At 39.1% G+C, this 27,248-nt stretch overlaps 4 protein-coding genes across 6 annotated transcripts in view; 3 read left to right on the top strand and 1 right to left on the bottom strand.

The window, feature by feature from the left end:
• The window catches only part of LOC129756128 (bicaudal D-related protein homolog), a 143,530-nt gene extending 135,711 nt beyond the window's left edge, over positions 1 to 7,819 (top strand). For both annotated transcript variants that reach the window (XM_055752900.1, XM_055752899.1), the window contains exons 4-5: positions 4,936 to 5,252; positions 5,321 to 7,819. In XM_055752900.1, the coding sequence (XP_055608875.1) occupies positions 4,936 to 5,252; positions 5,321 to 5,737 (734 nt within the window). In that variant the 3' untranslated portion in view covers positions 5,738 to 7,819. The remainder of the gene's footprint in view (positions 1 to 4,935; positions 5,253 to 5,320) is intronic.
• Positions 7,820 to 15,994: 8,175 nt separating this feature from the next.
• Positions 15,995 to 20,929, top strand: LOC129753998 (uncharacterized). Its single transcript, XM_055749853.1, has 2 exons — positions 15,995 to 17,174; positions 17,436 to 20,929. The coding sequence occupies exons 1-2, from the start codon at positions 15,995 to 15,997 to the stop codon at positions 20,927 to 20,929; spliced, it is 4,674 nt and encodes a 1,557-aa protein (XP_055605828.1).
• Positions 20,930 to 21,776: 847 nt separating this feature from the next.
• On the top strand, positions 21,777 to 23,353 carry LOC129751829 (ubiquitin fusion degradation protein 1 homolog). Of its 2 annotated transcripts, none has more exons than XM_055747564.1 (4): positions 21,777 to 22,091; positions 22,159 to 22,279; positions 22,356 to 22,510; positions 22,612 to 23,353. In XM_055747564.1, exons 1-4 carry the CDS (start codon positions 22,089 to 22,091, stop codon positions 23,236 to 23,238), a joined length of 906 nt encoding a protein of 301 aa, XP_055603539.1. In that variant the 5' UTR covers positions 21,777 to 22,088; the 3' UTR covers positions 23,239 to 23,353. The 2 variants fall into 2 exon arrangements, with proteins under 2 accessions (XP_055603539.1, XP_055603538.1); XM_055747563.1 differs by having other exon boundaries at positions 22,153 to 22,279.
• A 1,861-nt stretch (positions 23,354 to 25,214) lies between these two features.
• LOC129751830 (actin-related protein 2/3 complex subunit 4) lies at positions 25,215 to 26,761 on the bottom strand. The gene is made up of 2 exons (XM_055747565.1): positions 26,633 to 26,761; positions 25,215 to 26,572 (listed from the first exon to the last, which is right to left on the bottom strand). Exon 2 carries the CDS (start codon positions 26,555 to 26,557, stop codon positions 26,051 to 26,053), a length of 507 nt encoding a protein of 168 aa, XP_055603540.1. The 5' UTR covers positions 26,558 to 26,572; positions 26,633 to 26,761; the 3' UTR covers positions 25,215 to 26,050.
• Positions 26,762 to 27,248: the final 487 nt, after the last annotated feature.

The raw sequence follows: 27,248 nt of genomic DNA, 5'->3' as shown, positions 1-27,248 counted from the left end.
GAACGATCAGCAAGCACGTACACTACGCAAAGGTTGAGTTCCGGTTACCGAGATCAATGCGTCCGTCCGTCTAACTACACGCCTGCTGGCAGTTTCAGAGTTGACACCCGATATTCCGAAGCACAGATCCGAGTATGGAACCCTGTGAAACACCCGTTGTTAGGGAGTAGATCGTAGCCGGTTTCGATTCCGTAGGTTAAGACTCGATTTTCCAAGAGGCTTCCCATTATGTTGGAAAAAGTATTCCGTGAAGCGCATTGGCAACAGCTCAAGTTACGATTCAAGACTAAGGACCTCTCCCCTGACGACTTGAAGTCCGGCCTTTATTCGTAACTCGAGGCTTGCTTGGTTACCACGACTATCGTGCGCTTCGTCTCTGTTTGAGACCACTGCTGGAGACCAGTGACCTCTCCTCTAACGACTTGAGGACTTGGCTCCACTTGGGTTGGCTCGATTTGGCTTATCCTGGACACGCGCCTGTCACAGCACACGTCCGGGGCTATACGAAACTACTCGTTCGCTGACTCATTCGCTGACGACGTGAAGTCATTCTATCCGAGAGTATTACGCGGCGTGAATACTCTTCTCCCTACGAGTTGGACTGCGGAGAATGATTCCCGCAGCTTCCGTCGCAGGGAGCGCGTTCTACTCGGATACTCCGTGGCGGTGGATGTATCCTACACAGCGTTCACGACGTACCTAGCAGCTCGGCATACTCAGAAGGTTATCTTATCTAAGTCTTATCTTTATATGCTCTACTGCTAGGATTTGACGCACTTAACTCGAAAGACCCCCGTCGAAAGGGCATTCTACTCCAATCGTGGTCCGGTCTTCCTCCTCCTTTCGGCTGGCAACTATGGGGCTGGCAATCCTAGCCTTTTTGCCAGCCGTGTGCCGATCGAGAACAGCTTATTCTAGACTCGCACCTGTCACAGCACACGTAAGGACCTTTTACGCTTACGACGATGAATCCCGACGATGATGTCATCCTAGCCGGCAGAAGGTAAAGTCCTATCTTTGTATGCTTTACTGCTAGGTTCGGTCGCACTCTACTCAGATGCTCCCCGGTGAAGGAGTCACCCTACACCGGTCACGGACTGGTGCTGGTTCTCTCCTCTGCAGGGCAGACATGATCCTGGTGAGCCCATCGCTGACCACGCGTCAAGTATTGGCATCCTTCGGAAGATGTTGTCGGCTGTCGGGTCGGGTCCACAGGCGGCAAGCATGTTAATGCGTATCCCTTCGAACCTCGGACAGGTGAACACTAAGTGCTCTGGTGTGTCAACCCAGGTTGAGCAGAATGGCGAGGCCACACGTCCAAACCGATGCACAGTGGGGATTTTCGAGCCAAAAAAGGTACCCAATTCAGGCAAGAACCCCTTGCATGAAAAAAACAATCATTCTTTATGTAAAAAAACACGAAGAATCGAATGGTCTACACCGCTTTCTGATAAAATGACTCTTAACGTCTCATTTTGCCCGATTTCCCCTATTTTTTTGGGTGTAAAGTTATAATTCCGATTGTAGCCATCTACCTTGCAACAAAAAAGTCAAACAAACCATACTTTTTTATGTAAAAATGTCAGTTGAATCGATTGGTGTACTCCAATTTTTGTTTCTACAACGACAAGTGGCTCATTTTTCCTCTTTTCCCCTAAATTTAAGATTTTTTTTCAAAGAAATGCAGTCAAACAAAGTGTAATCCAACAATTTTTCATCATGAATGATCATTTTTGGTAGATTTATTCATATTCTTGCTAATCGCGTCACTTTTTTGTACTAGAATGAATATAAATGGCTAAATATCCCCAACCTCCCCTAGCTTTTTTAAATTTATGCATAAATTTCACTGTAACAATCAACAACACTGTAAAAATTTAGTGTAAAATTTGTCGCTGAATCAAGTGGTGTACACCGCTTAGTGCTCAGCTTACGAGAATGGCCGCAATCACCCCGATATCCCCTAAAATCGAGCGATATGTAGAAAAAAATCATTATAACAAATGACAATGTATCATAAAATGCACAAAAATGATTAAAACAGGTGTAAAACTTATTGCTGAATCGAATGATGTACACCGCTTAGCGTTCAGTTGACGAGAAGAGCCTCAATCACCCCGACTTCCCCTAAATTCATTAAATTTCTTTGAAAATACATTGTTACAAACGAGAATTTGATTTAACAGATACAAAAAACATTGAATTGGGTGTAAAACTTATTGTTGAATCAAATGATGTACACCGCTAAGCGTGAAGTTGACGAGAAGAGTCACAACCACCCCAATTTCCCCTAAATTTATGCAGTTTCTTGGAAAAAACATTGTAACAAATTAAAATGCAAATGAACATATGAGAAAAACATTGAATCAGGTGGATAACTTATCGCTGAATCGAATGAAGAACACCGCTTAGCACTGAGTTGACAAGAAAAGTCTCATTTTCCCCAATTTATCTTAAATTCATTCATAAACTCATACAATATGAACCAGAGCATCGAAAGAAGAACCAGAAGCATCGAAAAAGGCTCAAAAACATTAAATCATATGTGAAAATAACTGTTGAATAAAATAATGGACACTGCTTAAATTCTGTTGATGAATAAAGTCCTATTTGACTCAATTTCCCCTAAATACTTGCAACTTAAAAAAAAATCTTGTAACTTTCGAGAATGCATCAGAAAGTGCACAGAAATAGCTGAACCATGTGAAAAACTAATTGTTGAACAGAAAGATGTACACTGCTGAACGTTAAGATGAAGAAAAAAGCCTGGATCACCCTCTTTTCCCCTAAATTTGAAAAATATTAAGTTGAATTGATAATTGATATTGGTTTAAACATGATGAGGCTCTTCTCATCGATTCGACAGTAATACTCAAATTCACTCGTTTGTTACAAATTTTCTCGAAGAAATTATATGAATTTAGGGGAAATTGGGGTGGTTGTGACTCTTCTCGTCAACTTCACCATAGCGGTGTACATCATTTGATTCAGCAATAAGTTTTACACCCGATTCAATGTTTTTTGTATCTGTTAAATTAAATTCTCGTTTGTAACAATGTATTTTTCAAAGAAATTTAATGAATTTAGGGGAAGTCGGGGTGATTGAGGCTCTTCTCGTCAACGGAACGCTGAGCGGTGTACACCATTCGATTCAGCAATAAGTTCTACACTTGTTTCAATCATTTTTGTGCATTTTATGATACATTGTCATTTGTTATAATGATTTTTTTCCACATATCGCCCGATTTTAGGGGATATCGGGGTGATTGCGGCCATTCTTGTAAGCTGAGCACTAAGCGGTGTACACCACTTGATTCAGCGACAAATTTTACACTAAATCACTTGGTTTTTGCATTTGGTATGTGAATCGCTCGATTGTTACAGTGAAATTTATGCATAAATTTAAAAAAAGCTAGGGGAGGTTGGTGATATTTACCCATTTATATTCATTCTAGTAAAAAAAGTGACGAGATTAGCAAGAATATGAATAAATCTACCAAAAATGTTCATTTATGATAAAAAAATGTTGGATTACACTTTGTTTGACGGCATTTCTTTGAAAAAAATCTTAAATTTAGGGGAAAAGAGGCAAAATGAGCCACTTGTCGTAGTAAAATCAAAAAGTGGAGCCCACGAATCGATTCAGCTGACATTTTTACATAAATAAATATGGTTTGTTTGACTTTTTTGTTGCAAGGTAGATGGCTACAATCAGAATTATAACTTTACACCCAAAAAATAGGGGAAATCGGGCAAAATGAGACGTTAAGAGTCATTTTATCAGAAAGCGGTGTAGACCATTCGATTCCTCGTGTTTTTTTTTCATAAGAAATGATAGTTTTCCAAAATTTAGAACAGTTTATGCGATCGTCACAGAAATAGGTACCTTTTTTGATCAAAAATCCCCACTGTGCGATGGTGTAACTGCATGAAGCATCCAGTCAAGAACTGCGTCATGCAGAAATCCACCTCTCCATGTTTCCGATCCATCCAAAGTCCGACGTTAAAGATCAGGCGATGGGTCCACCGGCTGTTCCGAGCTGTCTACCAGGTGGACATCGGTACCTTTCTAGCATGTTTCCACATAATCATGATTTTGCTGGAGAACACACATATTCGGGATCCATAAAGCCACGACCATTACCTTGTTGGAGAACACATCTATTCGGAACCCATAAAGCCTGCGCTGATCTTCCGGTTAAACTTATTAGACTTCTAAGACGGTTCCCAACGAAATCATGCTGTGTTTACTCAGAAGACTACAACGCACAAATTTGTTAATAGTCAAAGCAAAGTGATCACAGCTCCAACGGTTGAAATACCTTCGGACTCCGATCGCAAATTTTCTATCCTACCCAGGTTTCAGATTTACTTCTGCCATCCCTTCTTGGCTATATATTACGAAAAGAGAATCACGGAGGGACTTCTTAAGCCGCTTCGTAAACGAGTAATGTACGAGGGCAGTTGCTTACGAACCTTTCTAAGGACCGACAGATGAACTGCTGCGGATTAGAAACGCTTGTATCGCGTAACATGTTGGATTATTATACAGAAGTGTCTCAACTGGCGCATCCTAAAGAATGCATTTGAATGCATCTATCTACCGACGAGTTGGGCGACAGTTTATAGTGGACTTGCGCTGTTTGCGGAATCCATCAATACCTACCCATAGGTCCGTCTACACTTCACACCAGTGATTTCTTTGTACTTTTGAACTACTGTACTACATTGATTCCCAATAACCTAAGCGCACTTTAAGCACCACCAGATTCTTTCAGCAAGATCTCAGATCTAAAGACGGGTTATTGTGCGGGTTTTACTCTGATCAAACTTCGTAGAAATCCCCATAATCTTCATTCCCTTCTTGTTCACACATTCACATTGAAGATAGATACTTGAATGATTTGATTCATCTTTAATTTTTCTTTCTTCCAGGTCTCCACTCGGACATGTCCTTCTCGTCGTTGGACAACACCAGCTCATCGCTATCACCACACTCGGTAGACGTGGGCCTGGGTAGCTCCACAGGACACTCACTGCAACCAAACACCGGCTCACATCCACACCGATCCGGACCGGAAAAGTTCAGCCGGGGTATGCTTTCGTCGGCCGCCGACGAACTGGTTCACATCATCATGAACATGGATGCCATGCAGTTCAAGACCATGTTCGAGCAGACCCGGACCATGGTCATCGAACAGGAGGACGAGATGAAGAAGAAGAACGAGCTGATACGCAATCTGGAGAGTAAGGTGGGTGTTGGTTGAGTTGAATTTCTTTTAGAAAAGTGGGGCTTTTAACCGTTGTTTTGTTTTTGTAGCTTTCGGTACAGGACATCGAGCTGCAGAGTGCGATTGAGGAGCGAAATCAGGCCCGGGACGATGCCTCCCACTCTAGTTTGGCTCAGGACGAGACCGTGGTGCAAGCTCGCAAAGATCGGGACGCAGCCATCGAACGGCGGACCAAGGCTGAGGTCGAGCTGGCGAAGAATCGTGTTGAGCTGATGCAGGCTAACAGTCAGCTGCTGGAGGCGATCCAGCAAAAGGTCGAGTTGCTGCAGCAGCTCGAGCAGTGGCAGATCGATATGCACGAACTGATCGAGGAGCAGATGAAGAGCAAGCTTAGCAATGAAACTAGTACAAAACCAAACACGCCTCAGTCCCAGGGAGGATCGGCCGGGTCTGCGACGACCAACAATCGCAAGAGTCGTCTGCTGGATCTGTTCTATCATCGATGAAAACGTCGTCGGCGAGAATCATCTTTAAAAGATAAGATTAGGAAAAGAAAGGACAGAAAAACGGGATTGTGTAATGCAAAATTAAAAATCTAGCGAAACGTTTAAAATCAAAAGGAAGCTTCGACTCGACTCTCCTTGGAAATCTCATCTATTTTGCTACCCACCGATTGGCAACACTGCCCGGATGGACTTCAATAACAGGCGGCGTCCTTCTGAAAACAATTTTGAACAATTGATTATCCTAAGTTGGTGAGCAAACTAATAGATGAGATTGGCAACACTGGTTCCGGACCCGCGGAGAACACGATTCGAATTGCATTTATTTCCTGTTTGGGGATCGGTAACTGTCAGGAATCGGTTTTCCCAACACGGCCAGTGTTGCCAACGTGGGGGATGCGTTTGAGAAACCTTGGAGCTCCCATTGTGATAGCTGACTGACCAATCAGACGACTGTTTTCGATCGTTGCAAAGCGTGGTCAAGATTGTTTTATAAAGAGTAGTTTTTTGTCGTCTTGAGCCTTGGCTTGGAGAAAGTGGAGATGAATCAGTATTTTTTGAGCGACGAAATACTAACCACTACAATATTGTTCTTTGTATTTGTTTTAAAGAAAAAGACTTTTCCCCTGTTTGATCGTTCATAGCTAGAATCGTACAGTGGCAACTTAACACATATCCCATACAATTATCATGTACACCAGATTGACACGGTTGGAAAATCGGACAGGTAAATGCATTTCTTCAGAGAAGACACTTTTTTAATTAGTGTAGCTTAAAGTTGATCAGGCAACGAAATAGTCAATTGACAATTTTTTCTGAACTTCTAATAGGAAATTGAATACGTCACAATCTGTTTTTTTCGGAACAGGTTTTCTTCTCGATTGCTAAAAATCTTCTCGAATTATTAATCTTTTTTTCTAATGTTTTGCAAGGGTGCATCATATCTCTTAAGAAAAGCATTTACCCTAACAACGTGAATCATATCTTGAGGAAATACCAGAAAGCCTACAGAAAAACTAACACTAACATGTACCATAATCTAACTTATATAAACAAATGTTGTACCTTAGTTAACGTGAAATGTACCGCAAGTCAGTGTAACCAAAAACGGATGCAAAAATTCTAATTTTGTTCACTTAAGGGAATGTTGAATGATTTTTTACCAATTTTAAACATTTCGACAACCAAATTGATACGTACTTAAATCATTCCAGTCAAATTATTTAATCATTTAATCGAATAGTTGTGAGTAAATAATCATTGATGGTTAAGAAATAAAAAATACATTAAAAGATAGTTTAAATTGGCCTTGAAAATTCAAATTTGATCTAGAAAAATTGTTGTGATAATCGGAACAGGATTAAAAACCTGTTCGATTTCAGTAATATGGAAAGCAAAAAATCTACAAACAGAGTGAAATCATAAGTGATGACAAATTACACGGGATGCCTTTACCAGAATCGGAAAAAAATCAACAGACGCTTGAAAGTGACTTGCAGTAAAGAAAGAAAATGAAAATCAAAAAATATTTGAACTACACTTAGATGCTATAAAAAATTTAGTTAACCATGAGGTTTTTGTTTTCCAAAAAATAGTAACAGTCGAACAAACATGGCTTGTGCATTCACACGATTGGAGCAGGAATTACTTGTACATATACTAAAACCCCTATGTTAAATAAATAAATCATTGAAAAACTTTTTTTTACAACTGTTTAAATCAAAACATTAAAAAAATACAGCTTCGACTCACTGAATTTTACTTTAAATTCAGAGAACCGCATCTGTATTAAATTAGTTAAATTCGAAATCATAAAAAAACTCATCACCCGTCAATCGAACCAAATGTATTTGGGAAACAGCTCTAACAGAATGCAAAGTTTGATAACTAATAAACAGAAATAACGGCTAACGAGGAACACCTAAAATGAAGTTAAGGAAACATGTGAAAACTAATTAAGACTATTTTGATTTGTCTAACTACTACCTACTACCTACTTGTTGTACACTATTGACAACGCTGCTGTGGAAGATAGGCGAGCAAATGATAGAAAATAAAACTGTAATATGATGAGATTAAATTTTACTGCGCGGTTTTTGTTTGAACTGTCATTCAATCCGAAAATCCTTTAGTTGTGTAGAGCAATTCTGGAACTCTTCTACAGATTTATTCTCTGGAGCCACCCTTTGGTTTGGTGAGAGAGCATAAGGAAGGACAGTTATGTACGGGATATCTTGCCTTCCTTTTGTCAATATCATCAACATAGAACACATGCGAGATAAACATGGAGTGAATCGATAGAAGATCCAGCAGTCGATCGATGGAGCTCGACATGTACGCATGCAGGAGTCTATTTCCTCACGTTCATCTCCCAAGCAACCAAAAGTTCCATAAAACAGGTTCAAAAAGCTTACTCTCAGCCCCATCATTTATATGAAGTACGTTCTATGCAGCTCAAAATTTAAGTTCTTTTTGATACTTTCAAGTTCCAGAACAAGTCTTAATGACCTTCTATACAGCTTCCAGCGGCCTTTCTATTCAGATTCCAAAAATGCCAAAAATGACAAAAATAAAAAAAAGTGACAAAAATTGCAAAAATGACAAAAATTACAAAAATGAACAAAAATTACAAAAATAAAAATGACAAAAATTTAAAAAATTACAACAACTACCAAAATTACAATAATTACTGTTTCCTTTTGGTCATTCTTGTTATTTTTTGAATTTTTGTTTTTTTTTTTGAATCTTTGTCAGTTTTGTAACTCCACCTTCATAAAGCTTAAAATGGCAGGAAATGTACCAGGTCAGCATGCAGCGCTGGATTTTTTCTCGTTTTCCTTTTTCTATAAAAGATGGAGCTATTCTACTACCTTTTGCCAGAATATAGATATTTTCGAGAGGAAGTTAAACTACAAATCACTCTGCAAACGATTAAGAAAAATTTTAAATAAGTGAGACCTTTTTGTAAAATCATGGTTATCTTAAAAGTCTGAACTAAACTACAACTTGATTACATGCAATGCTTGCACACTTAGTTTTTGATAAAAGGCTGTTCTTATCTGTAAAAAAAAAAGTCGATCGGTAGGCAATGCTCTGGACGTTTTTTTTTTTAAATCTTGAGCATAACTTTTGTGGACCATTGATTCAAAAATATTAATTATTTTCCGAGATCCCCCGCTTTGATTTAGTGTTGATTTAAATTAATATTTTTTCTTACTTTTATTAGTGACTTTTTAAACACTGAGTTCTCATTCGAGTCTTTTAAATTAATATTACGCATTAAATTTTACATTGAAACTCAATAAAAATAAATTTTAGTTGACTTATTCACAGCTATGTGTGACAGCTATAGCTTTTCTAAAGTTTAACTCTCTGGAGCCACTCTTTGAATCGGTCATCAGTATTTATAAAGTTGAAAAAGGAAAACTCGACCATTCTTATTCTCTAAGCCAGATAGGTAAGACTTAAAACCTAGATTCTATTTTGTTTGGATTATTATAGTGTTGGAGCTTAAATAATGTATGTCACGCCGAAGATATCGAAAGTTGCCTCGTAAAATATATACTGGTCTGAAAAAAGGCCCTATAGAATGCGAACTTTGCAAACTGGTAATATGTTCATGTTGATTATATGTACGTACATATTATAAACGTACACGAGGGCAGTCGCAAAAATGCCTTCAGTTCTGTCGGACATGATTTGTGGTTCCTTCAAAGTGCCTCAATTTACTATTTTCTAATCCTCAAAAATCACCTAACGATCAACTCATAAAATTTAGAAAATCGATGTTAACGGAATAACGAAAATGAATCAACAATGCAAGAACCATCAAGATCTGGGAATCGGCTGCCTGTGATATTTTTTTGGGGAAAAAAGACTTAAATGGAATAGCCCTAAAATGACTCACTTCTAACGTGGAACAACTTATGAGGCACCTTAAACTTAATTTAATAAGAAGTTTAGGGTGGCAATGGATGATGGGAGAATCGTCGAATTTTGAAAACGAACCATATACATTTTTAAAATTGGCCCAAAAGCTGATTTTTGTAAAATATCAGTTCAATCGGACTCGATTTAGGGGTGCATAAAACAGTAGAATTCTTCCGAATTTTTAGAATTGAATTTATTTTAAAATAACAAATCGAATCGCCGAGCCTTATGTGACCTATTTGGCATTGCTTTTTGGTTTTTTTCCTCTGCATTTTTATGTCATTTACTCTACAGTAGGGTGATCTACTTAGTTTCCACTAAAGATGGTCATTAAAAAATTTTAAAACACAAGAAATAAAATGATAATAACATCGTGTTTTGAACAAAAATTTAAAAACAAAAAATTTAAACATTGACAAAAACGAGAGATGCTAAAATTAACAAAAAAAGATAATAGAAATGACAAGGAAAATGATTATAAATTTTTTTTTACCATGTTAAAATTGGCAAGACTGACAAAATGAGACAAAATGACATTTTTGTCACTTGGAACATTTTAATTCATTGTTTTTCCAAACCCTTTCCCAATTTTTGAATTATTCTCAGGGCCACCCTTGTGAAGAAATGAATCAACTAATTGAAAAATTAAGTCTAAAAGACATCTAAAATATTAAACTGTAGTTTGGAGTGATTTTTGATTTATTTTATATGCGTATTCTTAAATATGAGGCAGACACATTCCACCGTGACATGAAATCGCTTTTCCGAACTTTTCTGAACTGTTATCATTCTAGAAGTCAACCAATTTATTTGAAAATAAAAAAAATTAAACGGTCGCAAATTGATTTTTTTCTTTAAAATGAATATATTTTGATCATTACCTAATTAAAGTTGATTTTGTTGTGATCGATTACTTTTGTGACGTGAATTCACGCCCAAATTGTATACATTTTGGACTTTAGTCCATACAATTTTGATTTCCTGTTCTCTCTGTGGAAATAGAATATCGGTGTCTTCGAATGAGTTGTAGAAAAAACAACAACCCAGAATTTGATGCGCGTAGCTTCTCGATTGAATTACAACGAACGACATTGTGCTTATTTCAAGTTGTGACGTGAATTCACTCAGTTTAAACAGAAGAGAGTAGATGACTGAATTCACGTCACGAAATATCGCTTACTCTAAATCATTCTTCAAAGCCTTCAAATTTCATGTGCGCTTTTAAAAACGGTATTTGGTTCTTGCGACTTTTACAATCATAAATTTTCAGTATCTGCTCCTGACTTTTTCCTTATTTTGATTGGCACTTGAAAAGCAATATATTGTGGGATGATACGTTAAAATTACTACTGTTTCTTACAGTCTTCATTTAAAGATTCACCTTATTATTTTTTTAATTTTTTTTTGTATTTTCATTTGAAAATAACAAACTTTAAAAAAACTAAATTATGTTCGATTTGTAAAAATCAGACCATCTGGAGGGTCAAAAGTGCCGCCGCCCGTGGCGTAGTGGACAGCCTTCAAGTCTTCTAAGCCAGGGGGTGTGAGATCGAATCCCGGTCACGGCATACATAGTACACTTTCGGTGGGTTGGTGGTTTTAGCATTTGTAAGATGCTAGCCATCATATCCTCGAAAGATGTACGCTTAGAGTTAAGAAAAAAGGAATCTCTTCGAGGAAACATCATGTTTCATTGAGATCCTGTATGTGTTTGTGTTCGTTTAAAAAAAAAAAAAAAAACAGCTTTCAAGCATTTGCCCCTTATGAAATTTTACAAAAAATCAAATATTATGACGTGAATTCACTAATTCGCGCTGTTGTACCTCAGCTAGAATCCAACCGATTGTTTTTTTATTTTCAAAGAATATATATTTTTTTTTGTGTCAGAAATGTCAAAGTTTTCTCGTTAAAAAAAGTAAAAAAATTACCCTTTTTTTGTGACGTGAATTCACTCGATTTGCGACAGTTTTTGTTCGCTTTTCGAAACAACCACATTAGGTATAAACAATATTTTTTTCTACAAAATGAAGCAGTATTTTTTTGGCTCCTAAAAGTATAAGAACATTTTTTTAAAAAAACTAATCTTTATATGTTAATAAATTGTTTTGGAAAAGTTGTCAAAATAACTTCTTTATCCGACAAAAAAAATGATTTTCAAAATCATATAAAACATGTAAAATTTTTTTTCTCTTTTTACCGTTGATTTTCTGTGATTTAAATTATCAAAATTATGGACAAGTTTGAGATTTTTTGATAAGCGAACGTCACTTTTCAGCGGTACAAGCGAGCGGAATGTGTCCGGTGATCTATGGTTTTTCGAAAAAGTTCCAAATGGTTCAAAAGTTGCAACTATGTGCTTTTTGAGGCAATCCGGTTGTGCTACAATTTGGCACAGTGGTGGACTTTTATTGTTTTTACTTAACTTTTTCCAAAAAAAGATATAAATTTTTTTTATTGATGATGAACTGAAGTACTGAAATTTTGAAGACATCCTTTCTTTATATCATCTCGTCACACAAGTCGACCGTCAAGTGCCATCAACACTTTTGAAACAGGAAAATACTAAGAATTTTGAATAGAAACGATAAAAAGATTAAAAGAGGAACATCAAAAATGACAATGACGACAAAAATTTTAAAATAAGACAAAACAAAAAAAAAGTAAAAGACAAAAAAACAGGACAATTGCAGGAATAATAAAAATCGCCTTAATTGGCTAAAATTTAAAAAAAATATTAAAAAAATTACAAAAAGGCACAAGAGAAACAATGACTTAATCACAATAACAACCAAAACATGGAAAATTTTGAAAAGAAAATGACAACATAATGAGAATGAACACATAAGAAAAATGAAAACATAAAAATTAAACATGCTTTGAGGCACCATTTAAAGCTCAAAGATGTCCGATTGAGCTGAAATTTTGCAAATAGCTCATGTTTTTTTAATTCATCAAAAAAGATTGGATCCTTCAATATTCCATGTATCTAAATGGTTGGAGAAAAACAACACTTACCGATCTTCGGAATCCGGAATTTGAATCCTAACTGCTTTATCAGCTCGCCGTTCACAACTATGCAACATATTTGATCACTTAGGTACCCAGGAACTTGAACATTTATTCCTGTCTGGCGAATCTTTGCAGTTGCTTAAATTATTCTGAACATCATTGGTCCAATGTTTTCTGCAACTAGGTTCAAGCGACTTATCCAACTTCGTTTAAAAAACCACTTTACGTTTGAATTATTTCCGGCTGAGAAAAAATCTTTGCTCGCACGTTTTCTTCACCGTTGCGTTGCGATGGCGATGAGTTTTCCGGTTGCAACGAATGGCTGCGTACTTTCTATAGAATGCCGATTAGGGTGAAAGCACAATCTGTTGGCCGCATTGATTAGGGTAACGGACCAATTTTGGACCGCTTTGGGAAGTGGCTATACTATTTTCTGAATTAAAAAAGTATATGTTACAATTTTTGACTGCTTTATCCGTTCATTACAACGATAGAGACTTTTTCTATCGAAACATGTCGTCGTTTGTTGCAATATAACAAGATTTAAGCCTAAAAACTCATTTTTTCGATCATTACTCTGGTCGTTATTTTGGACCACCCTTTGGACCTATTTTGGACCACCCTCAAACTGAATCTAAATTTAGCTATATTTACGACAGCGATTGATGCGCAATTATGCGAAAAATGCAGCGATTCTTTTCCTTTGTCATTCTTGTAGTTAAGTTTGATTTGTACATTAATTTGTTCCTGAACTAACTTTCTTCAACTTTTCCCCAGCCTCTATTTAGGTACACTTGTTTGTGGAAACTGTTACAAAAATTTAACTCGTTACATATGTATTTGCCGATTTATTGTTGGTTTTTCCTCGGTTTTTCCCCTCCTTTAAACGGGGTTTATATTTCGTCTATTCTATCTAACTAAGTATAATTTTCTTTTCGTAAATGATCGGTTGTAATCGAATGGTTGCAACCTTTAGACTAAACTGTCAATAATTTATTATGAAGCATAAAAATAATGACTTAATTAAAAAATCGTGCATGTTCACCTTTTTCATGTTTTAAAGCTTCTTTAAGCTGTTGCTTTTGACAAATGCTTATCAAACAGTTACGATTAATGTGGATTGTAAGATCAACAAGGTTTAAAGTTCTGAAAGTAAGTTAAAACAATCATTGGCTTGGGTTTATGTCGATTGAAATAAACCCCGTTTAAAGGCGGTTTGGGCCTTAGCTAGTTAATTGTATAAAATAATACCAAAATTCCAAACTTTATTTTTAGTAAGCGTTTAAAATAGTGTTCAAAATTCTTTTCATATCGTTGTTCAACGTCTTATTACATTCATGAACTTTAAACATCAAGTATAATACCCAGGTTATGTTGAGTGGTCCAAAATAAGTCCCTAAGGAATTTAGTAGGACCTATTTTCGACATGGGTAAATTTGGTATCAAAACAAGTTTTTTGGTTCTTCAAGCTTGCAAACTAGTTTTTGTAGGATAGATATGAGATAATGGAAAATATAAAACCAAATAATTTATGTTAGAAAGAAGAAAAGAACCTAATTTAATAATTCAGAATTTCTCAACACGCACTAATGATTGACAGACAAATGAACAACATGCGGAATTTGAGAAAATCTGGCTACTTTGATTGGAAAATATGTTCATTGCGTTCATTGTTGCGCGGTAACTTTTACCTATAACTAGAACGGCACTTTTGCAAATCGGGTCATTCTTAAAACGAATTTTGGACAGCAACATCACTCCAAGGAAACGGGAGAAGGCAACCACGAGAAGACGGCCATCGTCCAGGACCAGGAAATCCCTCAGATTACGACAATGGCGCAGTCGGCAGCCGCTACGAATCTACCATCCGATAGGTTTCTATCTAGAAGACTTAAAAAAAAGTCTTTTAGGATGAAATCTCAACCTTAAAAAAAAGCGTTTGAATCTTTTCTCGGGTTATGTTTTGAACTTTTCAGTTTGAATGGAACACCACCAAAAGTGAATTTCAAAAGTAAAGACGAAATTTACTTAGTCGGTATTTGTTCAAATAGCTTCGGTAGGAAAGACGAAGTTATGAGCTTGTGGAGTTCTGATGGAAAAGGCAGAAACTCTAGGATGAATCATGAAAAAGGCTCAATTGTGTGTCCGATGGGAAGGCGGAAGACCAAGATAGAGTTCTGATGGAAAAGGCAGAAACTCTAGGAAGAATCATGAAAATCACATTTATGACTCCGATGATAAGGCGGAAGTCTGCAATAGAGTTCTGATAGAGAAGGCAGAAACTCTTATATTTAATTGAATATACGAAGAGCAGAAAAGGCTCAATTGTGTCTCCGATGAGAAGGCGGAAGATCAAGATAGAGTTCTGATGGATTAGGAAGAAACTCTAACAAAGAATCGAAAATATAAGAAGAAGAAAGGCTCATTTTTGTCTCCGATAAGAAGGCAGAAGACCAAGATAGAAATCTAATGGAGAAGGCTGAACTCTTACATAAAATAGAAAATATGAGGGTGCAGAAAGGCACATTTTCGTCCCGTTAAGAAAGCGGAAGACAGAAAGTTGAATTCGAATGAAAAGATTAGAAACTTTATGATGAAAACGAAATATTAGTCTCTCGAAATATGAGTTAAGGTAAAGAAAATGGTAATCTATGTATCTAATGAGGAAACAGAAGACATTTGTTTATAGATCATTCATGTTTTCGATGGGAAGGAAGACGACTGGAAGTAGAATCATTTCCGATTGAAAAGAAACAAAAAGCTACATTAAATCGCTTATACTATTCTGATAAAAAGTAAATATATTTGCATCAGAAAAATGATACGAATAAATTAAATTTATGAATCATCATAATTTGACGACACGATACTTGGGAGAGTACAGAAGGGAAGTATTGTAGGATAGATATGAGATAATGGAAAATATAAAACCAAATAATTTATGTTAGAAGAAAAGAACCTAATTTAATAATTCAGAATTTCTCAACACGCACTAATGATTGACAGACAAATGAACAACATGCGGAATTTGAGAAAATCTGGCTACTTTGATTGGAAAATATGTTCATTGCGTTCATTGTTGCGCGGTAACTTTTACCTATAACTAGAACGGCACTTTTGCAAATCGGGTCATCATTCGAGTTCGCATTCGACCGCGTTACCGATCGGACGTTTTTCTCCATTCGCTCTGCGTAAAGTGTAGTTTTTTCTCATTGCGTTCTCGTGTATTCTCGATCACGGACATCCTTTTCACGCGAGTTTCCAGTGCCAGTGTGGTGTTTACTCAGCGAAACATCGCAACAAGTGTTTTCTCACTCCGAGATGGGGGAAACTCCCCCAGTGTGGGGCGGGGCACTTAACCCGCCAGGAAATCGAAATATGAGAACTGTTCCTTCATGGATGGACCCGTTTGGAGAGTTTGGCGATATGCAATTTCTCCGAATGAAACCATCCGGCCACCAAAAACTTCCCAAAAACCCCTTCATCATATCGACGTCTGTCGAAAAATACGTCGGAAAAATTGACGGAGGGAATCCAACTGACCGAGGGGAGAGTTATCTCCTTAAAGTTAGGAACCCCGCTCAAATCAACAAGCTGCTCAAACTGGATCGACTGATAGACGGCACTCCGATCACCATCGACCACCACCCGACTCTTAACCTTTGCCAGTGTGTGGTGTCATGTGAAGATGCTGCGGGATTAAGTAACGACGATCTGCAAAGTTTCCTTGCCGATCAGGGCGTTACGAAAGTGTATCGTTTTCTAAAAAAATCCGGCGAAAAAACGGTTCCAACCAACTCGATGGTACTCACCGTTAAAGGCACTACTCCTCCTCCTCACATCTTCTTCGGATTCATCCGCATCGCAACTCGGCCATATTACCCTCGCCCACTCTTGTGCTACAATTGCGGCACATATGGCCATTCGAAGCTGCGTTGTAAAAATTCCCCCGTTTGCATCGACTGTGGTGACTCCGAAGTTCACAAGGATTGCCCCAACGAACCGCACTGTGTCAACTGCCAAGGACCCCATTCATCCATAAACCGGAACTGTCCCATCTTCAAGGAGGAGCAAGCCATTGTCCGCCTTAAGGTTGACTTGGGAATTTCCCAAGGCGAGGCCACCAAGGTGTACAGAAGCAGACTACAGCACCGAAAGGAGGCCACCGAACGAATCCAAGCCGAAACCCAAAAAGATCAGCGGATCCGTCAACTGGAAGCCCAAGTTTCTCAACTATTGGAACAACTGAACCAGCTCAAGGAGAACCTCAACCAATCTACTCTCGTTGGCGACTCCACAACCACTCAAGAAGACTCCGACGACTCCAGCTGCGATTCCGATCGTCAGATGACAATAATCCGCACTCCAAGCAACACGTCCACCCCAAAACGAAGCCGCCAAAATAGTTCCATCGAAAGCCCACCCAACCAGGTAACAACAACAAAGAAGAATAAGCCAGCCATACCAGGTAATTCCAATAGCCTTCCACCCAACACAACTGGTAAGTCATTTTAATTCAATTTTTGGGAAATTCTTACCTTCGAAAATCAAACCCCTTTACTCCTAACAATGGCTCACTCAACCCCCAACTCAATATCCCAAATATTTACAAACAACTGCAACATAACATCTACTAGTAAGAGCCCCAAAAAATCTCCTGCCCCCAAGAAATCATTGAACTTTGCCGTTCAATGGAACACACGAGGATTAACGTGCAGACTTCCTGACATCCAATTACTATTGAAGAAATTCTCCCCGCTAGTCTTGTCCATTCAGGACATTCTCTGTAACTCCGTAATACCGCAAAATCTCATTAAGGGCTATCAATTGCACACCACCAGCAACACAAGCTCCCGACAAGGCGCTGGCCTTGCAATTAAAAATGGTATCCCCTACGATCTGATAAATATCAACTCCACAATGAATGTTGTCTGTGCCAAGCTACACTACCCGTTCAACATAACTGCTGTCTCTCTTTACATCCCACCTCAAACTTCCTACTCAGATTTCACCGAAAAAATTGACGACCTTCTTCCACAAATTCCAACACCATATATCATCATGTCAGACCCAAATGCTCACTCACTATCTTGGGGCAGCTCGCACACATCCAGAAAGGGATCTTATCTTGAAAATCTCGTCATAGCCCACAACTTAACCATCCTGAACAACTCTCAACCCACCCGTCTAGACCCTTCCACAGGAAACATGTCCGCCCTGGACCTCACGATGGTCTCATGGGAGCTTGGTCCCAAGTTTTGTTGGAATGTCCTCGACGACTGCTATGGTAGCGACCATTTTCCCATCTTAATAAAAATCCAACATCCTTCTCCGCAAAACAACGCTAGGCCCAGATGGAAGTACGATAATGCCGACTGGCCTGGATATCAACTTGATGTTGACAGTCTCCTGTCCTCTCATAACCCTGCTTGCATTCCCACCTTTTCCACTATAATTTTAAAATCCGCCGAAAAACACATCCCTCGCACTAGTGGTATACCCGGGAAATCCGCCGTCCCCTGGTGGACTCCTGAGGTTAGAGAAGCCATCAAATTACGGCGAAAAAGACTTCGTACCCTTAAACGCATCCCCAACGATGACCCTCGAAAAGAAACTGCTCTCGCTGAGTACAAGATCGCTCGGTCCTGGTCAAAGCGAGCAGTTAATGAAGCCAAAATCGCAAGCTGGCAGCAGTTTACCGAGGAAGTACACCCAAATACCCCCTCCAACGTACTTTGGGCCAAAATCAAGACCCTCAGCGGAGACTCCCGTAAAAACCCCTACCATATTCTCCTCAACAACAAGTACACAAATGATCCTTCTACCCTAGCCAATTCCTTTTGCGATCTCTTTTCCTCAGTCTCAGCCTCATCCAACACTCCCTTACCCGACTTCCCTTCCACACCCAGCCACATCAACTCCGACTACAATAGCCCTTTTACCCTCGACGAACTGGAGTCATCTCTCAGAAAAGTGAAGGGCCTATCCGCCGGCCCAGACGAAATAGGATACCCTTTATTAAAAAACCTATCACTTCTTGGCAAAAAATGCTTCCTCAACATCCTAAACCAGATTTGGTATGAAGGCAAACTCCCCGACAGCTGGAAGACTGGATTAGTAATACCCATACCCAAACCGAAGCAAAACCTACACCTGATCGATAACTATCGCCCAATCACCCTCCTTGATTGCCCCGGGAAAATCCTGGAAAGGATGGTAAACCGACGTCTGCAAGCCATCCTGGAAAAACGAAAACTTCTAGACTCCAGACAGTTTGCTTTTCGGACCGGGAGGTCTACTGACGACTACTTTGAACAACTTGAATCTATCCTATCAACCAACCTAAATCAACACCAACACGTCGAATGCCTCTCGCTCGACCTGTCGAAAGCCTTCGACAGGGTCGATAGATCGGCGATAATTAACCAACTGGTCAAATGGGACCTGGGCGGCAGGATACTCCAATATATTAAAGAATTTCTCACTAACCGATCCATTCAAGTGCTCATAAACGGAGCTCGCTCAATCATCAAACCAATCCTCGGAGGAGTGCCTCAAGGCTCTGTCATCGCTCCCACTCTTTTTTTAATTGCAATTAACTCGCTCTTTGATGCTACCACTAATAATATCGAAACATTAGTGTACGCGGACGACATACTCCTAATCTCCACCTCTCCCTTTGCCAGAATGGCTCGTAGAAGACTGCAATCGGCCGTAAACTCTGTTGCCGAATGGGCCCCGACCGTCGGGTTTCAGTTTTCTCCCTCCAAGTCATCCCTCCTTCACTTTGGCCCAAATAGAAGAAAACTCAAAAAAATTCCCGCATTAACAATGCTTAATCAAACCATCCCATTGGTGCACTCCACCCGCATCCTAGGAGTATGGGTCGACGATCGTCTAAACTTTAAGTGTCACATGAATCAAACAAGAAAAAACGCCATTAACAAACTCAATATTCTCCGCATTCTAACCAACAAGACCAGTTTTGCCCATCGAGACTCCCTCTTTCGATTTCTCCACGGCTGGCTTATTCCCACTATCCTCTACGGCCTAGGGTTCACCAGCATGGCAATAGACGAAGTCATCAAAAGGCTGGAACCCCTTTATAACGACTGTATCCGGACAATTTGTGCCGCCTTTTGTACCAGTCCTATCGACTCTCTAATGGCCGAAAGTGGGCAACTTCCTTTCAAATTTCTTGTCGCTAAACACCTTTCCTCCAAAGCTATTCGTTCTCTCTCCTATCAATGTCCCCCAGACTCCCCATTGGTCTTAAGAACCAACTCACAACTCATGGAACTTACGGGAATCACCCTCCCACCCATCTGCTCAAGAGAAGGGCTGAAAATCAAATTTTGGAACGACCCTACACCTAACATTGATCTATCCCTGAAACATAAAATCAAAGCTGGCTCCCCCCCAGCCATTGTCTTGCCCTACTTCCGTCAACTGGTGGAAGAGAAATATCAAGAACTGACACACATTTACACCGACGGCTCTAAGACCATTAATGGTAATGTCGGATGTGGTATACACCACAGCAGTATCCCTGATCGAAGCCTGTCTCTCCCTAAATCCTGCTCTGTTTACAGCGCCGAAGCCTACGCCATACTAGACGCAATACAAATGTCAAACCCAGGGTCCGTCATTTTCTCCGACTCGGCCAGCGTTCTGACGGCGTTGGCTGCCGGTAATGTTATACATCCATGGGTCCACACCATCTCTGAGACAGCTCCACGGAAAAACATCGCAATTTGCTGGGTGCCGGGTCATGCCGGCATTGAGGGTAATGAGGTGGCCGATCGTCTAGCTTCTGTTGGTGCAGGGCTTCCCTCCCCCTCGATGGAAATTCCGCAATCTGATGCTACTCTACTCATCCATAAGACGATTAGAGATACCTGGAATACAAAATGGTCCAACTCCTTACACGCCAAATTGCGCGAAGTAAAGAACACCACCGAAAAATGGATCGATAGACCCAGCCAACCTGAAAGAAGAGCCCTCACCAGGCTCCGTATCGGGCACACCCGACTAACACACGCCCACATATTCACCAAAGACGAACCCCCGCTATGTCCATCCTGTCATTCCCCAATTACCGTCAAACATATCCTCACCTCCTGCCTCCAATACCTCCCTCTAAGACAGTCCTGCGACCTATCCCCCAGTTTACGACAAATACTCTCCAACTGTCCCCATGAAGAGAAAAAACTTATTTCTTTCCTCAACAAATCCAAACTCTTCTTTGAGATATGAATCAATGTTTGTTATCCACTATCTTTCTCTTTCCTTTCCACATAAATCTTGAAAAAAGCACAAGATCTTCCCTTTAGTTATGTACTATCTTTTCTCTTTTCAATTCTCAAAAAAAAACAAAAAAAAAATCAAAAAAAAAAACAAAAAAAAAACAAAAAAAAACAAAAAACACGAGAAAAAACAAAAAAACAAAAAATACGAGAAAAAACAAAAAACAACACCGAAAAGAAAAAAAAAATGCCAACTATCAACGTGAAACGGATAAATTTACGGGATGAATAAGCAAACAAGTTTAAAATCCCAGATAAAAAAAAAAAAAAAAAAAAAAAAAAAAACAAATCGGGTCATTCTTAAAACGAATTTTGGACAGCAACATCACTCCAAGGAAACGGGAGAAGGCAACCACGAGAAGACGGCCATCGTCCAGGACCAGGAAATCCCTCAGATTACGACAGTTTTCAAGTGTTTTTTCATAACTTTGAACATGTTTGTAGATGTTAAATTCATCACAGCTAGGCAGAAAACTTCTTGAAAGTTGATTTCAATAATAGCACGTCCTCCTGAAATGGGCTTAATTCGGCTCAACTGTGAAAATTGAAAACTGTATCTTCAATTTTCTCTCCCTTATCATCTTATTTAAATTGAATGTTAGACACGATTAGAATCATAAGAAGTAGCTTTAACTATATTTGTTAAAAAAAATTGATTATACAATACGTAAAAATTTGAAAGTGTTTCTCAAATTTGAGTCAATCGGTGCACATTTCAATTTGAGTCCCATAAAAACTAAATTTGAGTTCGATACGCTCAGCATGCAGCCAACAGAGAAACGTCAGATTCTGTTTTGTTTGTAATATTTACATCGTCATCCCATTCGCTGGCTGCTAGTCGATCGTTGGATTATTTTGCACCGTAGTAGACAAAACAAAGTGATTAGGAATTTTATATCGAAAACGGACGAGCAAATTACCCAATCGTGTGTGAACTTTCTTGTATTGCGCTTTTTTCAACCCACTTGATAATCTCGTTCGGTTCGAAATCATCCGTCTGCAAATTGGGTGAACGAGACAAATTCGCTAGCCAGCCAGTTTTACGTTTTTTTCCTCCTTCAGGAACCTTCGAAAACGATCTCTCCAACAAACCAACAACACATACAAAAATGGTAAAATTTGCCCCTTTGTTAGTCGAATCCAGGTCGTTTCGCAATAACTAACCTTTTTCAGTTCCAGTTCAACGGCTTCAATATGATGTTCCCGGACCATTCCCGTCCATTCAACAGCACCTACAAGTGCTACTCGGTGTCGATGCTTCCGGGCAACGAGCGACAGGATGTGGAGAACGGTGGTAAAAGTAAGTTGAATCGGGTGGGAGTTCAATCAATCTTTGGAGTACCGACCTATTTATTAATGTTGTTTCCTCATTTTAGTTATCATGCCCCCATCGGCACTGGATCAGTTGACCCGACTGAATGTTGAGTACCCGATGCTGTTCAAACTGACCAATAGCGGTATCAACAGGAGCACACACGCTGGCGTGCTGGAGTTTGTGGCCGATGAGGGCAAAATCTATATACCTTACTGGGTAAGTTTCGGCTGAACCTAGTAGATCTTTTGCTTTAAGGTTTTCCTTTGATAGGTTTTTTTGTATAATTTGAATTAAACTAAATATTTTGAATTTATCAGATGATGCACAACCTGCTGCTAGACGAGGGCGACATCGTTCAGATCGAGAGCGTCTCGATACCGGTGGCCACCTACTCCAAATTCCAGCCACAGAATGTCGAGTTTCTCGATATCACCAACCCAAAGGCCGTGCTTGAGAACTGTCTCCGAAATTTTGCCTGTCTAACAACGGGAGATCTGATCGCCATCAAATATAACAACACCACCTACGAGCTGTCGGTGCTGGAGACAAAACCGGGCCCAGCCGTTACCATTATCGAGTGCGACATGAACGTAGAGTTTGCTCCGCCCGTCGGTTACACCGAGCCGGAGAAACGGTCCAAAGAAGAGGAACCGATGGCGGTGGATCCGGCTGAGCTGATGCCCGAACCGGCTGGCTTTGTGGCCTTCAAGGGGGCCGGTATGCGCCTGGACGGGAAGAAGAAGAAGGATACCGGTGCGGCGGAATCGTCACCGGTTCAGCGTGCCGAATACGTGCGGGGAATCCCCGACTATGACCATCCGTTTGGATTGCTGCGCTTCGATCGCACCGTGAGGAAGGTCGAATCGAACGAGCGTAAAACGGACGACGATTCGTTCCAGGCCTTCCAGGGGGCCGGGTGCAGCCTAAAAAAGAGTAGGAAGTGAGATGAAGGTGAACAAGGTGGTGAGATCGCGGTGGTACCGAGAAGGTGGTGATCGTTTTTACTTTGAAGCTGTGTATTTGCGAATGCGAACTTTGAATAAATTATAACTGCATAAAGGGAAAACTGTTCTAGTTTTTGTGCGGCTAAACCGACGCTGAGCCGCGAGCTTCTGGGCCCAATCCATCTCCACTTACGATCCAGAATTTCGATTTCGACGTGAGTTCGCTTTGCATTTTAGGTTGTCGTTGGGTGAGCAATGCGTTATCGTCAGCTAGATCAAGACCTTGTTTAGCCGCTCCATTTTCGAAAGATTCCACGGAAATCCTCAGTTCGGTCAATAGTCGATCGATCAAGTCGAGATTTCATCTATTACCTATACAACTTTACACGAAAATGCATTGTGCTGATTTCCAATGAGATGTCATACTAGTTTCTTAAAGATTTTTAGCTAAATTAGGCCTGATATTTTCGTGGTTCAGATGATAGAACACTTTTTCAAAGTCAATCCAACAGAAGACAGTTCCGATTAGAATTGGTCAATCGATCTTCGGTAGATCGATCTTTCGCCATTTTTTGAATCGATTCTTTCGCTATCAAATTACCTAAATTAGATTCGATCTTTTTTCATCGTTGTCTGAAGTCTACTTTAGCATCAATTTTGAATATCGATAGCGACTCTAAAACAGACGGAACTTATGGTATTTTTGTCTGCGGACATATCTGTTTATTTTTATAGAAACTTGTTTACTGAGTAAATTTGAATTTCAATTAAAAAAAAAACTCTTAAGGTCAAAATTGACCATTGGATTATTGGAAGACCACATGCAAAATGCCTCATGTTTGTAATTAAGGCATTTATTCCGGGGAAAATTTCCTTTTTCTACACCGGCGATTTTTTTTTAAATTGATTAAATGGCTGTCATGAAATTAAATTTTAGTTTAGTTCCTCCCAAACATTTCAGAAGAGTAGGCGATGACTTGAAGGCGTCGGGTCCGTGAAAATTTTTATAAGTGGATTGTTTTATGCCGTTTTCGTTTTCTCCACAAGCGCAGGGCAAAACTTTTTCTGAATAAACAAACAGAATCGTTACCCGGGACGATGCAAATATATGGTTGCTATACTCACACTTATGTTTACCCCCGACACTGACAACTTTTACGGGGTGCAACCGCCTGCTTGAGGTTGAAATCTCGGGCAAAACTAGTGGACTTCTGAATTAATAAACGAACACAATAACAGGAGCTAGGGCAAAACTCGTGGGTAACTAGTAGTGTTTTCGTTTATTGGCAGTGGCAACCTAGTTACCCACGAGTTTTGCCCTAACTGCTGTTTTTATGTTCGGTTATTAATTCAGAAGTCCACTAGTTTTGCCCGAGATTTCAACCTCAAGCAGGCGGTTGCACCCCGTAAAAGTTGTCAGTGTTGGGGGTAAGCATAAGGGTGAGTATATATATAGATATAGCAACCATATATTTGCATCGTCCCGGGTAACGATTCTGTTTGTTTATTCAGAAAAAGTTTTGCCCAGCGCGAGTGGAGATAAACGAAAACGGCATAGGTTGCCACTGCCAATAAACGAAAACACTATTAGTAGAATTTGTGTTATTTGTTCGAAAATAAATAAAACGAGTATCCGAAAGTAAAAAAAAGTCCATAGAAGTATTCTAAGGGATTTTTCTAGCCGAAAAGAATCCGTAATATTTGGCAGCTCAGACAGCTGCCACTTTTCGGCTGCGACAAAATTTATAGAACAATACATAATTACAAATGTTAGGAATCCGGGAAAATAATCACCGAATTTGGTAATTTTCGTTTTTTTAAAGCTTTCAAATTCTTTAACCTTTTAAAATTTTTAGAATTTTCAACGTATATATCTGAACATTGATACGAAACATACATCAAGAAGAAAATCTTTTTTTCTGGGTTATGATGTCTGCTAAAATCTGTAATATTTCACTAACAAAGGCTTTCTTTCCTTTCCAACATTGGAAAACAAAACGAAGGACCTTATTTTCCTAATCTCTATTCTGATTTGGCTTTTCGTTATGGATCAGCTTCATTTGTATGGTGCCAGTTTTCGGAAGGAGAGTCAGAGGTTATTTTGATTAAGATTAAGATAATTGACTTGGAAGAAAAAAAAATGCAAATTTGATGGAATGTTAACATAAATATAAAAATTTCATCTAGTTCCACTTTTAGAAATTTGTGCTACGTTAAAAGTGTTGACTGTAGTCTTGGCAAGAGGATTAGTATATTAGATAAGGATTTGTTTATCCTGGGGAGACACTGAATACATAAAATACAAAAATAGATATAGACAAAAAGATAATCTCCTGTGATTAACTGCGGCAATTTGATACCAATCAGTTACACCTGCTTCGTTACAAACCAAACTTCAAACCAGCCTCTCTTTTCCGAAAACGGACACCAACTGCAAATGATCTTAAAAGTAAAAAAAAACTTGATTTAATACTTTTCGCGCTTAAAACGATCGAATCGTGTTCAACTTTCCTTATTTATATTACAAACGATAGTCGACGACTCCCGACGAAGAAGGGAAGGGCAAATGAAAATATTCAACAACCGCGCGCTGAAATCACACTCGACGACGTTGAACGATGAATGACTCATATCCCGCTTGCATCGAGCTGTGCTTCCAAAGATAATTAGGTTCGGGGCTTATCTTAATACGTACACGAAATAAAAGCTTAGAAAAAAGAAACACAAGAGAAATGGGAAAAAATCGAAAGGCATACACAAATTCCTAAATGCACATCTCCGGCTTCGCTTCCTAGGTCACAACCTCCCTCACCTAGAACCGCTTCAGGAACTCCTCGGAACAGATCCGAGCCCTCGCATTGACGGCCAGCTTCATTTCACTGATTTCCTTGTCAATTTCCTCCATGAAATGAATGACAAAATCGACCAGCTTGTGCTTGTACATTTGCTCCGTGTGGAAGTTGGTGATCAGGAAGCTGATGTCGTAGCCTTCGATCGGTTTCCGCCGTAGGATTATAAAATTTTCCGCTCGCATCATCATGAATCGGGTAAATTTGTGGCAGAGGATCTTCTCGATCTCATCGGCTTGCTTCACGGCAATGCTAATCCGGACCGAATTGACGCTGGTCTCGATCAGGACCCGTTCCTTTTCGTTACGGGAAATTACTACCGGGGTCAGCAGCAGTTCCTTGCTGGATCGCACTTCCACCTCTGGTTTGTTGTGCCTTTCCACGACCTGAGAGGAGAAATTCGTCAGACACATCGCTGCCGTCAGGGTGTGACGCACGGCAGTCAAATACGGCTTCAGGGTGGCGGCCATTCTCTCGTTTGGGTCCTGCAATCAATGTTCAAGACATTAAATTCTACTTTGAGATAACTATTTTCACAAACTGACCTAATTTTCAGAGGAAAATCTATGAAAAACTAATTGCGGAAAACACCTCCCACTGATAGCGAATTTTCTTCGTAATTTTGTTGTTATTTCAGTATTTTTCTTCATTTGAAGTATTACACGAAAAATTGAATTTACTCAAAACTTTCAAATTTTAATCCATAATGGCTGCGTCCTCACAAGATATTACTAGGGTGTTTCAGAAAATCGACAGAACGAAAACAAATATAAAATAGTTATTCTTTAATACTAGTTTAATGTTCACTTATTCGACAATTTTCAAATTTGGATCGTTGTCGAAAATTTCAGAATTGCGAAGTTTTGAAAATCATGTTGAATTTCATCAGTTTCAAAAATTTAGAATTTTTAGCAATTTTGACCCTTTGGACATGTTTTTATAATTTGAAATATCGAGAAAATTGAGTGAGATGACAATTTTCATAATTTTGATCCATTTGAAAATTTAATTATGGTTTTATATTATTTTTAACAATTTCGAATAAATTAAATAAATGAAAAAAATGACAAAAATGACAAAAATGAAAAAAAAAAATGACTAAAATGACAAAAATGACAAAAATGACAAAAATGACAAAAATGACAAAAGTGACAAAAATGA

This window comes from Uranotaenia lowii, chromosome 3, assembly GCF_029784155.1.
Source record: "Uranotaenia lowii strain MFRU-FL chromosome 3, ASM2978415v1, whole genome shotgun sequence".
NCBI lineage: Eukaryota > Metazoa > Arthropoda > Insecta > Diptera > Culicidae > Uranotaenia > Uranotaenia lowii.
The sequence above is the reverse complement of the archived record's forward strand: the minus strand, read 5'-3'. Positions and strand labels throughout refer to the sequence as shown.